A 16207-nucleotide genomic window follows, 5' to 3' on the forward strand; every position below is an offset into this window, starting at 1 on the left:
ATTGAGTACATGTTCATTGTGTACTTCCGTTTACAATTAGATGCTACTACCCTTGCTGGAAGAGACAAGTAAACAAGATAACGAAGTTTTAAGAATTGTATATAATTTGTCCATACGAACAAATGCACTCATTAAAAACTGCATGGAAGAATGCGACAACCATCAAAACTCAGGGTATTGTATACTACATGTATATATATAGGGACAAGTACCTCAACTATTTGATACCAATACTCTTGATATCAGAGAAAACGTTTGTTTATTGGCGTTTTTTGTTTTTTGTGTTTTATTTTTTTTTTATTTCTTTCTTTTTTTTTTTTAAGAAAGTGGAATAAAAATATTTTTGCAACCGTCTAATTAAGATATTATCTTCTTTGATCCGCACCTTACTCTGAGCGGATCTAAAGGTTTCTGATTTTAATTAGATTGAATGTATATTTCTGAAACTATAATGAAAAAATTTTAAAAATCGTCTAGTATTTCAAACAAATGTGTAAAGATGTATTATTTATGAGGATATATTTGATAAAATTCTCTGGAATCTATATACATTGTATTCTTGAAACATTAGACTTTCAAAATTAAAATTTGGTCTTCTGCATGGAAACTATACTTGTTCTCCAATCCAAACCACTAACGTTTACGAATAAAAATGCATTCTAAAGCCATTATTTTGATATACAGATTAGATGTCCAAAGAAAAAAAGAGAATTGCAAATTCTAATATTAGGAGTATGAAATAAACCGTAACCAATTTCCACAAGATATGCTCTTTTGTTCGTGAAACTGAGCTTAAAACTGTCAAGGTCTCTGCCAAGAAGATGAAAATGAGGGCTTATGTGAAATATGTGGTTCATTTCAAAAATCGCCGAAGAACCTTCATGAAGATAGGATTTTGATATCTGGAAAGACTAGTCTTTCGCGCAGTACGGCGTTCATGTGGATTTGAAAGTTCAAAAGTGGAAAGGGGGACTAAATTAAAAGACCACAGTCAAACGGGTCGATCGAGATCTGTAGGAACACCAAAAAATATCGATGCTTTGAGCAATGCCAGATTAACAGTGAGAGACGTTGCTAAGACAGTAAACATTTCATCATCACAACAGTCATAATAGAATGTGGAATAAGGCAGGAATTAAACTGTCGTCCTATTATTACAATGAGAAGCCACAGCTCCAAACAGGTTATATAAGGGTTTTTCTTTTTATTCGAGAAGTCAAGTAATACAAGTACCTACACCCAAAAAAGGACCATCAATGGTAGCTTTTATATTAAAATTGCATTGAGGTAAGGCTGCTGTAAATGGGCATAGGTAATTTTGGAGAAAGGAACGTTTACAGAGCTTAGCTATCCCCCGTATTTGCTAGATCTCATTGTGACATTATTATTTCAACAAGAGGCCCATGGGCCACAACGCTCACCTGAGTCAATATGGCCCTGCTGTTCTTCGTCAGTAGATTTCTTCTCCTATATATTCATATGTAAAGCTTTGATCTCCTGTTCTAGGCATACCCTACCCCCAGGTGCCATGTTCTGAATGAAACTGAATCTAAACTTTCTGAGGATGCTTCTATATTCATATAACTAATCATGCATGGCTTTGCTGTTCTTGAAAACGGAATTATAAAGATGTCTGCCACCCTACCCGGGGGGGGGGGGGGGGGGGGGGTGTCATGATTTGAACAAACTTGAATCTACACTACCTGAGGATGCTTCCATATCAATATGACTAATCATGGCTTTGTTGTTCTTGAGAATAAGATTTTTTAAAGATAATCCCTATTCATGTATATGTTCCTATGTAAAACTTTGATCCCCCATTATGGCCCCACCCTACTACTGGAGGATGCCTTGGACAAACTTGAATCTACACTACCCGAGGATGATTCCATATCAATATGACTAATTGTGGCTTTGTTCTTGAGAAGAAGATTTTTCAAGATATTTGATCCCCCAAACTTGAATCTACACTACCTGAGGATGCTTCCATATTAATATTACTAATCATGGCTTTGTTGTTCTTGAGAAGAAGATTTTTAAAGATTTTTTTTTCTATATATTCCAATGTTAAACTTTGATCCCCCATTGTGTCCCCACCCTACCCCCAGGGGTCATGATTTGAACAAATCTGAATCTACACTACCTGAGGATGATTCCACATCAATATGACTAATTCTGGCTTTGTTGTTCTTGAGAAGAAGTTTTTTAAACATTTTTCTTATATATTCCTATGTAAAACTTTGATCCCCCATTGTGGCCCCACCCTACCCCCGGGGGACATGATTTGAACAAATCTGAATCTACACTACCTGAAGATGATTCCACATCAATATGACTAATTCTGGCTTTGTTGTTCATGAGAAGAAGTTTTTTAAAGATTTTTTCTTATATATTCCTATGTAAAACTTTTATCCCCCATTGTGGCCCCACCCTACCCCCGGGGGTTCATGATTTGAACAAAATTGAATATACACTATGTAATGAAGATTTCACATAAGTTTCAACTTTTTCAGCCCAGTGGTTCTTGAGAAGAAGATTTTTAAAAGATACCACCAAATTTTCACTAATTCTTAATTATCTCTCCTTGAAAGATGGCGTGGCCTTTCATTTGAACAAACTTGAATCCCCTTTACCCAATGCTTTGTGGCAAGTTTGGTTGAAATTGGCCCAGTGATTCTGGAGAAGAAGTCGAAAATGTGATAAGTTTACAGACGGACGGACAACTAGACAGACGAACGACGGACAAAATGTGATCAGAAAAGCTCACTTGAGCTTTCAGCTCAGGTGAGCTAAAAACTCAAGAAAATCATCAAAGGAAGACGCTATACTATTTTAGATCTGTCGCTATCCATCAGTGTCTTTTGGGTTACCCAAAGAAAGAGTATGCTGAGGTGTTCTGGTTATGGCATCCTCACAACGTCAGGGGTCCTGTGTCAACTCAATGCCGTTGGACCCCGTTCGAGAATTTTTCAATATAGAGACGTCACCATAAACTGGTGAAGGGCTTCAAATTTAGACCTTTACTCGGCACTCAGGGCCATTGAGCAGTGAGGAATCTTTATCATGCCAACGCCTGCCGGGACGCTGGGCCTCGGTTTTTTAGGTCTCACCCGAAGAACCTGCAACTTTCACTTCAAAGTGTGCCGAGCGCTTGGCGAAGGAACAGTTGCTACCTATATTTTGTCGACTTAGTTCAGTCGCGGCCGAAATTCGAACTCACGGCCTACCGATCACGGAGCGAGCGCTATACAGACTGAGCTACCGTGAAGGTAGAAGAACTGAAGTACCATATATAAGTACAAAAAAATGCAATTTTCTCCAAATGCCTGGATACCTATAATTCTTTATCTTACAATTTATTAATTGATCAATTTTCAATTTGAGATTTGATAATTTTCCCTATATAATATGAACTATAATGATGAACTTTGAAGAAATACTATGGGTAAATACACATTACTTTGAGAATTCAGAAACATATTTGTGAGCATTTTTAATTACCCAACATCTGATTTTCAGAACTACCTTAAACACAGTTGTGACGATTCTTGTATGAAAGTAAGTGATACTGTCATATTCTTGCATCACACTTTGTTATTCATGGATCAACTCTATTATTAAAGATGATGAATTCATTTGTAGAAGTTTGTTGGAATATCCTATTCGACGATATATCATAGCCAAACGTTTAAGTATACTCTGACACACCAAGCAATTGAAAGAAAATCCATCTATAGGGAATGGTGCATAGCTTTCTAAAGACATCAACAAAAGTTCATGATAAGGGTGATGACTTCAACTTTTATATCATCAACTTCCCATATTTATGTAGCAATATACCATTATCACCTGCGTATGGAGTTGATTCGATACGCAAGAACACGCCTTACATACAAACAATTTCTAAAACGAGGCAAGCTACGGACAAATAAGTTGATGATATAAGCTAGGATATCAGCAGTCCCGTTTACACTCAACATTTCGCAAAAATATGGTCGATAAAATGACCTTCTTAGCAAACACAATCTAGATTTAAATCGAAGGTTGACTGACGTTTTTCGTACAATTTTTAGGCCATTATTTTCAAAATGAATAGTGCACGGACTTTTCCGTTAGCCTGATCATGACAAGGAGCTCACCGGTCGACAAGGGATGCTTACTCCTCCAAGGTATCTGATCCCACCTCTGATGTTTTAAGAGGTCCGTGTTTCCTAATTTGTATCAATATATTGTCGCAATGGAATTTTGAGCTTGCCTGATTACCGTTCGTTATCTTCATATTTCATGAACAAACCTATAAATACTAAAAGACAGTACAAAGTTTGTTAAGAATAATCTTTCCATCATCAAGGTGGACAATTTTTTTTCTCCTAGTATCCTATTGTTTGTGTCTCTATTTGTCTGTCTGTCAAAGTGGTATATTAAAAATTCAATATAACTCCGGCTACTGAATGGAAGGAATTAAAACAGTGGTAATTTGTAAGACAAAATCTAGGTCATACTTAATGATGGGAGTCTTTGGGCACTAACTGAGATTTTGAAATCATATTCTATCTACAATGTTAATAAGAAACCTTATTGTTGGAATGACTTTATAGTTTAATATGTAGGTAAGCATGGTAAAAAGATATGTCGTGATCTTTATAAATGATTTTAGTCCGATACCGGTATCCCAAAGTTCAGCGCAACTGGCATAGACGAGATTTTGAAATACGGATGGGATGGGAAGCGTTGAAACCTTTTACTGTAAGAAATTCAAATTTTAGTTTGTCTTTTTCATCGTTTTGCTTGAAAGTCACATATTTTATGGTTCAGTTCACGATATGTTCACATTTACATTATAATGCATTTGTCATGTTTTTTTTTTTTCAATAAAAAATTCAATAAAATATCATAAGGGCCATACAGCGTGACCAGTGATGTGGTTTGGGGAGGGGGATATCCGTTTTCGTAAAACAAAAACATTAACAGATAAGGGGAAAAGACAGGTGAAAAATTTAGATAAAAAGTTTTTGGTGTCTTTTCGTAATGCAGTATATGACATAAAGTTTTCACAACGATTATTAAGTGTCATGTTATTCTTGTCCTTCTCATGTTTCGTCATTCTTTATTAATGCCATATCGTATGTTATAAATTTAGAATATCAATTTTAATGTTATCCACGAATTCTAATTGCAGATGTTGTAAACACGTTTGTTTTCATGACGCAAAAGCTCTTGGAATAATGTGGATATTTAGATCATCTCCCTGTGTGATACCTTTATAAAGTTCATTTAATGAACAGGTGTGGGTTACCTGCCTAATGTTTTGAAGTATTTTTATATAATAAAAATCGATATAAAATGTTATATATATATATAAAATTTTAAAAATACAGAGCCTTGAGTTAAAGGATACTACAAAATTTTGGTTTATTTTTATCCAGTTTATCCTCATTTATAATTTAAACAAATTATTTTTAAAATAACAAAATTAAAAGTACATGTAAGAGTACTATTGACACATATCGATCTCTATTTATAGTTTTAACCTTTGATAAATTTGATAAACAAAATCAAAATAGATCAGTTTAAGGGCTGCATCTTGATCAACCTTAATGGAGACAAAGGGCAGCATCCAAGAGAGTGGAACTAGATCAGTTTTGCGAGGGACGTCTAATTCTTCTTCATTTTGATGGTACATGTAAACCTTTGTCAGGTTTTGGAGTAGTTCAATGACATACTCTTTATAAACATTCATTCTGCATTTTATAATAATTCTGTGTTAATGATGGTGGCAATTGAGATATGTACCCGAATTACCGGTACACGGTAGAAAATGGCTGGAACTATGTAGTTATACCTCTATCCATTTAACATTTTTGCAATAAGAATAGTGTTTGTATTGTCTGCAGATCAGAAATATATTCCAAATAATAGACCTTTTTTCATGTATTCCTTTGTATACTTCCAGTTACGAACATTAAATTTTAATAATGTAATATACAATATGCTTTGAAACTATTATTGGTGAGAATAACCCTACATAAAATTAAAGATCACGCTAGGTCGAGAGTCCCACTAATTACATGTATATGTTTGAAGAAAGGAAGTTTTTCACTTTTATAAATTGGTAAATTTTACATGACCATTGCTTGCCTAAATTCATAATGACCAAATTTATCGCGCGGCTGATACTACCTTATGTAATGTGTCAAATAATGGAGCAATTTGACATGATTAAACCATCTGTTGGAAATACAGACAATATACAAACGAAGACAGGTGCATGAATACTGGCAAGTCAAACGAGTGTCTCAGGACTGATTAAAATTTATCATACTGTCCAATGGATAAGTTGACCGTTCAAGAACAGAAATTGACTCAGTTCAGTTAAATACATGTATTTTATCATAAGGTGCATTTGCTAACGAGAGACAACACGATGGTTTTGTATAGTAGCTATGTATTGCAAAATGAAGCATATAGATGTAACATTAATTGAAATACTGGAACAAGTAATACATTGATTATATAAACTGTTTTACAAGTTCTGTATAAGTATATTGGCTTTCAATGATGCCCTCAACCTATTTCATATTTTAGTAACAGGTGCAACAAGCCCGAGTGAAGATCGATCATTGCAAATCTGAAGTCTTTGTTAGATAATCGATAGATCGATTCTCTATTTTTATACTCTGACCTATATTTGCCTTCTCGACCTCATGAAATAGCCTGAAAAATGAACATATTGAAAATTTTCCTTGCATCGTTAGACCTCGTTGATGCTGAATTCAGGCGCCATCGACAAGAAGAAGCCCGCCATTCCCCCGAGAGAGGCAATTCCACAGTTTGTCGTTATTATGTTATAATATGCATATATCGACGGTTTGAAAGAATACGTTTGCTGGTTGTATACATTAAATAGAGTCTCAATGGACTACAGGCGCGATAAATGAACGGAAATCGATATCCACTCTCCAAGTAGTGCATCCACAGAACTCGCCAATATCTTGACGTCACAAACATTCTGCAAGATGATTGGCGGTCTTGACATAAATATTTAATAAGTGTCGCATAGCTAATGTCGCGAAATGGATTACCGATATTTCACAAATGATCTCAACTAACGTTTTTCATCTCGCTGGAGGTCATTTGACAAAATGAAAATTATTCAATATTGATAATGAGAATATCTCAAGCATGAGAGGGAGAAAAATGTAGAAAGTGAGGAGTAATATACGAAGACCAGTTTCTCTCTCATCTTTTATCCGGATTGGATATATATTAATGTTGAATCTAGTGTTTCGCAGCTTTACATTCATAGCATCTGTATCGGGAGTTGAATACACCGGAGGTTAGTTCAAACTCTGGAATGATGTCGACGACTAGCAGACGTCCCTCCCTGCCTCCGATGCCAGACCTCTCCCATCTTGATGAAGCAGAGAGGAAACAGATAGAGGAAGTCCTGAGGAGGCAACATGAAGAGGAGGAAAGAGAACAAGAAATGATAAGGTGAGGATAGACAAGCCGCCATTTTGTCTGCAGTCTCAGAATATAGACATTCGATGTCCTCAGATGGCATAAGCATCTCGGTTCATTTAGAACTCTGGAATGTATTAGTTAACTGAATACCGAAATTGTCTCCTTTGAAAAAAAATTTAAAAAATAGACTCAGGTAAAATTTACAGGAGTATGGTCCTAGGTCTAAATCAATACATACATGCAAGTCGGTGTAAACTTTCTTTTTTATGCTTGCATTAATAAATATGTTTACTCTGAAGAAAAAAAATGCGAAATAATAATTATATAATTAATTTTTATAATAGGCTGGTTAAAGAGCAGAAAATAAATTGTATATTTTTCATCAATACAACTGAGTTTTTAATGCATATATTAATATCTCAAAAAGGTTTTAATTCATAATAATTCTTGATGAAATATACTCATAGCTATTTGAAAGGAAATTTTTATTTTGATTATTGTCGTAAGAAATTATACTTATTGAAACAATTTCAAGGCGTCTTTGCGATTACTTCCCTTTCGTCAAACTCTTCAGCTTTGGGAAACTAGGAAAGGCCTCGAGGCGCTATATTCGCATGGAGAGAAGAACACAGATTATCTACCAGATCTGCATTTAATCTAATACATAACAGAAACATTCATTTATAATTTTCTACCGACTAACTGATCCAATGGATACACGAATAGTATCATTTAACTCCAAACTCGGTAACATGCATAGTCAAACATTTCACTTTAGCTATACACCTCGCTACAAAATTTGTTCTCTTTGGGAAGTACAGGTAAGCACGGGCGTCTTTACACCTTCCTACCTTTACCAACAAATACACACGGGGTAATTTTCTCACATTCTCTCCGTACCATATATGTTCTTAAATTATCCGATTCATTTTCCATCCCAAGAACGTGTAGAAAAGTAAGGCATAATATCTCTGCTTTTAAACGAACTCTACTGTAACGATAACAGTCGAATCGTAAAAATCGTTTCGCCTATGTCAGTCTAGACGAACTCCAAAAACAGCGTTTCCGGAAGTAAGAAATTGAGACTGAAAAAGACTCCGAAAATAGAGTCCGCGCATGCGCACACGCACAAAAAATGGCGATTTTTCGGCAAAAATGATGGGTCTACAAAAACTGTCTGTGCAAAGTTTTGGAAAGCATGGCAATTATGCCAGTACTCAAAAATGCTAAATAAAAGACTTCGGAAGAGATCATATTTGTCAGATTTTTGATTTTATTTGCAAAAAAGGAGATATTTACTTTCAAAGTTGAAGTTTGAAGTCAGGTCAATTACAGAGAAAATGATACGTTTGAGAAATAAATATGCATAATAAAAGGGATATATATGCAAAATGGGACAATATATATTGTAACTGTTAAAAACCTGACTAAATTTTACACATAAATTAGCATTCTGGTATTTTTATTTGTGTACGACATCTGAATTGAACGCGTAAGTTCTTACCATCGTTATTTACCGATTTTTTATCACATACGAACAGATATTATTCTAAAAACATTTTTAAAACTATTAGCTATCAATATGAAATCTTTAAAAACCACTCTTCTAGAAATTAAGGTCACAACATGTCTTCTAAAAATGAACCTGTGAATATCTCTCCTCCGTGGTGAGAAATACGCATTTTCTAATTAATTTAAAAATAAATACAAGCTGGGTGTCTTCAAAAACAAATAAAAGCACCTATATTGTAGGAACAACATAAAATTTAAATCAAGGAGACAATAAATCAAATAAGAAAATAATTCTTACCGGCAGTGTTGAATTCGATGTCGTATATCCAGTTTACTACTATGCAAGAATTTGAAGCAATAAATAAGTCAATATCCACAAAATAATTTAATAAATATAATTATCCATTCAACAAAAATTAAAATAAAGTCACAATGCACTAAATACAGCCATTATGCAGCCGTATATTTGGAGAAAGCGAACGACAATCCATCGTTTGTTTACATCGGACGCCATTTTGCCGCAATGCATGATGGAGCCAAAGACTTCGTTTTCGGAGTTCACGCCGTTTTTAGAGTTCGTCTAGACTGTATGTGCCACTATGTTAAACCGCTTTACTTTAAGATATGTTTACTGGTATGCTGGTTGTGTAAATAACACATTCCGAATAAAGTACATATTCTGAAGGGATTATTTTACCATATTTTATCTAAAAAATAAATATCAACTCGTCATGTGAGACGAAAGTACGGCATCAAGTTTCTTATTTTGCACCGGAAACATGAAAATATGAAGGTTGCCATTACGAATCAAGCCACCTAGCGGTACACGAATTTTTCGATTTTCATCCTAAAAGAAAGAAGCATTGTACGTACAACTCATCTCAGGTTGAAGATAAGAAACTTCTCGAATAAAAGAGTTCATCCGGTGACAGAAGAGCCCAGCAATTTCAAATGTAAGCACTAATGAAAAATAGGGTTCAGACAAAATTTACATTATAAATTAATTATGCAATACGAATAAAATGGCATACATTATTTATATAGAATAGACATTCCTGAATCGAATATCATTTGTTACTCATCATATTATGCCTGCGCAAAAGAGCGCTTTTCATCTGATTCTTACGAAGCGACAATTTTTCGGAAGAAGTTATCCCCCTTAGTCACTCTTCAATGTTCAGGGAAACAGAGGAAATTCTACCTGTTTCCAAATAATGATTTTAAAGTGAAGTTTTAATTAATTAATTATCAAAAAAGGTTAAATTTGATCACAGATTATAATAAATCACATCAAATTTAATCTTTTTTTTGGGGGGGGGGGGGATTAAAAAAAAAAGAATATATTTTCTTCGCTAATTTTATAAGTGTACAGATCCTTTGCCAGAAACTAGAGAAAGTGAACATGGTGAAATATACCATATTATCAATGGAAAAATGGTTATGAAAATTCCATTTTAACTGTTAGATTACAATCAGCCCTTCTCACAGTTACTATAATAATTATTTAGTGAATGTCACTGTGATGTACCCAGCCACAGGACTGTCAGAAACTGAGGGATATTGAATAAAAGGCAATCGAGTGTTTTGTTTTTTCTTTATTTTTTCAATGTCAGATTTATTGGATGAATATAAATTCACTTTACAACTTCATTCCTTGACTAACATAAAAACCTTATAATTTTTATATTTTTACATATCTTAACAACCTGGAAATACAGAATGAAGTATTATTTACATATATAACTAGCTGAATTCATGTACATGTATATGCTTAATAGCATAGTGCCCTTGTTGAATATAGATTTCTCTTCAGAAGCATTTTATATTTTATTCATTAATACTTCTGATTTTAGCTCACAACAACACTATAAAAATCCTAACAGTATCTCTCCCTCTCTCTTTCCACAGGTATCCTTTTTTAGTACAGCATTGCATACATTGGAAATGAAGCTGTGTTCACCTGTAAACACTACTATAGAAGATTGGCAAAAGAAAATCTTAAAAAAACTGTTTCAAAAGAATAAAATTATTTCAAAGGTTTATTGCTTTGCTTTTAAACTAAAGAGAATGTGTTTTATTCTACGACACAAACCTCAGTTTTATCCTGTTCTCTAGGCTATATTATGTTTCATAAATTATAAAATTTTGACTTCAATAAAGTTTGACGGTAGGTGTCTTTTATATGCTGTAACTTTTTAACCACTCAAGATATTAAAATAATTTTTTCACCATGAAGCTGCATTTAAAAGAACCTTTCTAATGATATAAAACATGTAGTTATCAACTTCCTATTAAAAAATCACCTGTTTTCATTATCTACTGTACATTGCTGTACGGTGATCGCTGTTGCTGTTAATGAAATATGGATAAAAATAGTGATCTTTGAGGATCATACAGTTATCCTACTTGTTACTGAATCCCTTTTAAGCAAAGAAAAAAAAAGACATCGCTCATATTCTCATTACTGAACTATATCATAGGCACCTATGAACTATATATATACCTGGGTGTCTGTTTCTCTCATATTTTGTGCTGATCAGGGTGCAATCGGTTGAGGTTGGAAATGTTTTCAGTCTAAAAAAATATGAGGCCACATTCTTGAGAAATTTATGTGTCTAGACAGAATGGATGGTTGACTAAGTAGGGAATAATTGTTTTTATTCATGAATGGGGCCAATTCTTCAATAGGGAATTACACACTTTTTTCTTTTTTAATTTTTTTGTATGCATTGCATATTAATGATATTGGTATAATATTTTTTTTCCTTAGGAAAATGCAACATGATTTTGATGCCTATCGCCAATCTGTTGACAAAATCAACTTGGAAGCAAAAAAACTTGGTCCACAAGGTCAGCTAGACACAGGAGCAGTGTGCCAGATTTGCCATAAGACAAAGTTTGCAGATGGTGTTGGACATGTTTGTCACTACTGCCAACTTAAATCTTGTGCTAGATGTGGGGGAAGAATGACAGTCAAACAAAATAAGGTACTACTACATGTACTTAGCACTCAACTAGTGAACTGTGAAAATTCATAAACTCTTTAGGACATGTAACAATATTCTCTTTGGCAGTTTTACTTACTTGTACCATACTTAGGGAGGCACATCATGATGCTGATTGAGACCTACTTTATGAAGCATTCATTTTCAGTAGGGACCTTCAAGATATTAACTAAGTATATGCAGAAATGTAGTGATAATTTAAGTCTTTGAAAGTACCTAAAATATTTCACGAATCAGAATTACCTAGAAAATCATTAGGTGCTGGCTCCTTTTAAGGAACCAATGCATCTTCTATGCAAAGTGTGGAAGTAAGAATTAATTTTAAAACATTGGTTTAAATGCATTTTTAAGATTTTATATTAAGCATTCTGAATTGTATAAAATACATATAAACAGGTACTTGTCACTTGGAAACTTCATTAACTTTTTTCTTGCTATAATAATTTTGAGGAATTACTTCAACTGAATTGATATGAGTTTGAACCTAAAACATATCTTGGATATTTATGTTGAGTTTTGCTGAAAGGAACAAGCTTTTTAAACTTATTTGCTTCTAAAAGAATTTCTTGATAATTCAGAATTTATTAGTCATCTACAGGTGAAACTGGAGACGACTATTGTTTTCCTCTCTGAAACTATTCAAGATATCTTTATCAAACTTCTTATGCTAATACACATTGATGAGAGCTATTCAAATCCATCAACATTTTTTGACCTTGTCCTTTCCTTTGACCTTGACCTCACTTTCCTTAAATTAGTGCTTAGCTCAGTGTCCAAGAAACTATTCAAGATATTTTTATCAAACCTTACATGTATTTGCTGATACATACTGATGAGAATTATTCATATATATCAACATTTTTTGACCTTGTCGTCACTTTTCTTTAATTTTTGTTTAGATAATTTATCAACAGTATCCAATTTGTTTTTTTTTTTGTTGTCTTGATTTTCCCAAAGACCTTTGACTTTACCATTTATTGTGTATTAAACTCAGCTTTAAAGAATCCATTCAAGGTATTTTCATTAAACTTCATACACTTATACAAATTTTCATGTTACATTACTAATGAACCCTGTGTGAGGCATTCATGTCCTATGGACATATTTCTAGTGTCTATGTGATTCAGTACAAAATATTCTTATACAATGAAAGGAAGCCTGTCAGTGATTTGTGAAGTTAGAGATGAATCTGCACCATGTATATTAGATCATTTGACAGAGGTGATCACTATTTGCAAGTCTGAACCTGAACCACATTTTACAAAAGAGTTTATGACTAAAACCCAAAAGTAGTTTTGGAAATAATATGAATAACTTTCATTTTTGAATTAATTTGAAAATGGTTTTAACCGTTTTTTTTTTTTAAATTAAAAATATATTTTTAAGGAAACATTTTTTTTTTATGAAAATCATATATTTTTTAAAAAAAAAAATATTACAATCAACTAAAGGTTTCTGGTTTTGGTCTTAGTGATTATGTAAAACAGGCCCCTGTATTCCAGGAAACCTATCCTAAAGTCACTGAAAAAAAGTCTCATAAAAATTAAAAAGTTGTATAAAAAAAGAAATAAAGGGCATGAATTTAATGTTTAGATTGTCTAATTCAGTGATTGTCAAAAACACTGAAAGTGATTAAAGAAATAACCCCCCTTCTTTTCCTCTTTTTCCATCTCTCTATCTCTCCATGACTCAGTGGTTCTTTGTGACGGAGTCTCTCTTTTTTTTTTTGGATCACATTTACAAAATGATCTGGATTTAGCAGTACATACATCTGTGACTAAGTTTTCTGTCAGTGTTTAAATGATACTGGACCTTTCATCACAACTGATCTTTTCCATTACTCACTGACAATGGAACAGTCAATCATGTACTGCACATAAGGGATAAAAAGCAATACACAATTCTATTGTTATCCCGTGTAATTGAACACTTGCTAGCTGGATCAGTCCGTTAATAATTTATCATAATATTGATAAGTGTACACTTCTAGCCAGAGCACTCAAGGAATTTATAACAAAAGTTATTGCAGATATATTTACACATGTCAAATGAACGTTTGATGCCAAAAGACCGTGAAGATTTTTATTTGTATTATGTCATTTCATGCAGTTTATAACCAAATTGATCTGTAAATTCAATGATTCTTATGATAAAACCAACAACAAAAAATCAGTTTGCAGATGATTTTAATATTGTTTTTCATTCTGTGTTTTATGAGATGCATTGTTAAAATGTTACAGCCTTTCCTGAGAAAGGAATGCAGTTTTTCCCCAGGTTAATTTCAAGAAAGTTGTTGTTTCACTCATTTCTCTTTGAGATAGTGAATTGTAGGGAACTTTTTGAAGCATGATGATCTTGAGGATCAAACTTTACGTTACAATTGATACAATAACATGTTTAAAATGGCAAAAGAGACGTAGTGAGGCCATTCCAACTTCCAAGTTTTTTCTCTGTTTAGGGTCCACCCATCTTTCATAAACCTACTTACCTATTCACAAAAAACACACAAGCTAAAAAATAAAACACAGACCTTGGAGTCATAAAAATGACGTCATTCAAAGAATTTGATTTCATTTATCTATTGTTCTTGTAGAAAAATCTATTCCTTAGCAAAATGAAGGTAATGAATGCTTAAAATATATCTAATATGACATATTGTAGACAGATATTTAGAGAAATTGACAGAATTCAAAGATTTCAACCAGAATAATCAATTTCAGGACTCCTGATTCTGTTTGTTTTTTCCAATATTGGGTGTCAAAAACCAAGGCGCACGCGGACGCTAAACATAGAAAAAATTTGGAATGGCCTGATTGTGAATTAAACATGAAAATGTTTTAGGGTTAATGAATCAAATCTCGTGTCTTACTGCATGGCATTGCAAGGATTTCAAAGCAAAGTTCTACAAGATACAAATATTACATGTACATCTATACATTGTATTGAATAACAATTTTTAGTGAATCATTAAAGATTTAGCCTAACAAACAAGGACAGGACCAATCCTATATTTTAATGGTAAAAAGGAAGTTAGCACTAGGGACCTAATATTTGCTCCCCTGAACTTACTGAGCCAGTCTGAATGCTGATTCTAAGCTTGGTAATATTTAACTGCTGTTATCTTTATTCAAGAAAATAATGCAATCAATATGGAGCTATTCCAGACTGGTGCTGAGAGGGTTCTGGAGGAGGATTTTGTGCATTGTTTGTGGTTATTTAAATATTCTGCAGTGTTTTTCAGAGCTTTGACCTTCTTATTTAGAGCTTAAAGCTTTATATTACTTCACAGTATTACATTATGCAGCATATATACCTAGCTATCAAAAGTTATCCCAACTTTTCTGTTTTTAATTTGTTTCTTTTTAGATGCATTTGATACCTGACTAAAACTATGCTAAAAATATGAATATCATTTTTTATTCCCAAGATATACATTTATATTGTATTTCCATGATATACATATATTGTATTCCCATGATATACATGTGAAATGATAATTTAAGAGTTATAACAAAAAAAATTTTAATTGGATAAATTGATAAATTAAGATACACCTTCCTTGAGCATAGAGCTAGACTCATGATTGGCAATACATACTTTCAGTTTCTAAATCACACTAGATCCTATAAAATAAAACTACGAACAACTTAAGGTTTACCTTCTGGTCAACAAAGTAATTGTTACATAGTGCCAATTACATAAATATGAATATTCATGTCACATGAATATTAAGAACAGTTGTGGTAGCCTAGAAGTTGGATGCTCGCTTCATGATTGGGAGATTTGGGTTCAATTCCCTTTCCTAGCATAGAACTATTTTTTTGATAGAATGGAGGCAAATGAAAAAATCTCCTATTCTGCTTCGCAAAATTACTACAGAATAACAGATATGGATTCTGGTGGGGACACTTCAAGTGTGCCCCCTCTACAACAAAAAAAAAATCAGATTTACATATATGTAGTTTTCACTGTCATACATGGATGTAACAAAATTAATACAGCCATCTATGTGTTGAAATAAGGTTCTCTAGTTGTTTATCTTACGAGTGTACAGAGGCTTTGCCTCCAGGCCCCCAACAGACACTGTCCTTGACCTGCTGGGAACTTGGACTTCCAAACCACCTTGCCATCCAATAGAGCCCCCTCTAACCCAAAATCCAGGATCCATGCCTGAATAATGAATTGAGTTAAACAATCAAAGGCTTAGAGGAATTTTCTGATGTAAC

At 33.4% G+C, this 16207-nt stretch overlaps 1 protein-coding gene across 5 annotated transcripts in view; it reads left to right on the plus strand.

The window, feature by feature from the left end:
• Positions 1 to 6905: 6905 nt before the first annotated feature.
• The window catches only part of LOC133189223 (regulating synaptic membrane exocytosis protein 1-like), a 44226-nt gene continuing 34924 nt past the window's right edge, over positions 6906 to 16207 (plus strand). For 4 of the 5 annotated variants that reach the window (XM_061324649.1, XM_061324628.1, XM_061324635.1 and 1 more), the window contains exons 1-2: positions 6906 to 7494; positions 11747 to 11963. In XM_061324649.1, the coding sequence (XP_061180633.1) occupies positions 7355 to 7494; positions 11747 to 11963 (357 nt within the window). In that variant the 5' untranslated portion in view covers positions 6906 to 7354. The remainder of the gene's footprint in view (positions 7495 to 11746; positions 11964 to 16207) is intronic. The other variant, XM_061324655.1, reaches the window with a different exon arrangement.

Source organism: Saccostrea echinata, unplaced genomic scaffold, assembly GCF_033153115.1.
Source record: "Saccostrea echinata isolate AGI-Se365-2 ecotype Australia unplaced genomic scaffold, CSIRO_AGI_Sech_v1 ptg000001l, whole genome shotgun sequence".
Classification (NCBI taxonomy): Eukaryota; Metazoa; Mollusca; class Bivalvia; order Ostreida; family Ostreidae; genus Saccostrea; species Saccostrea echinata.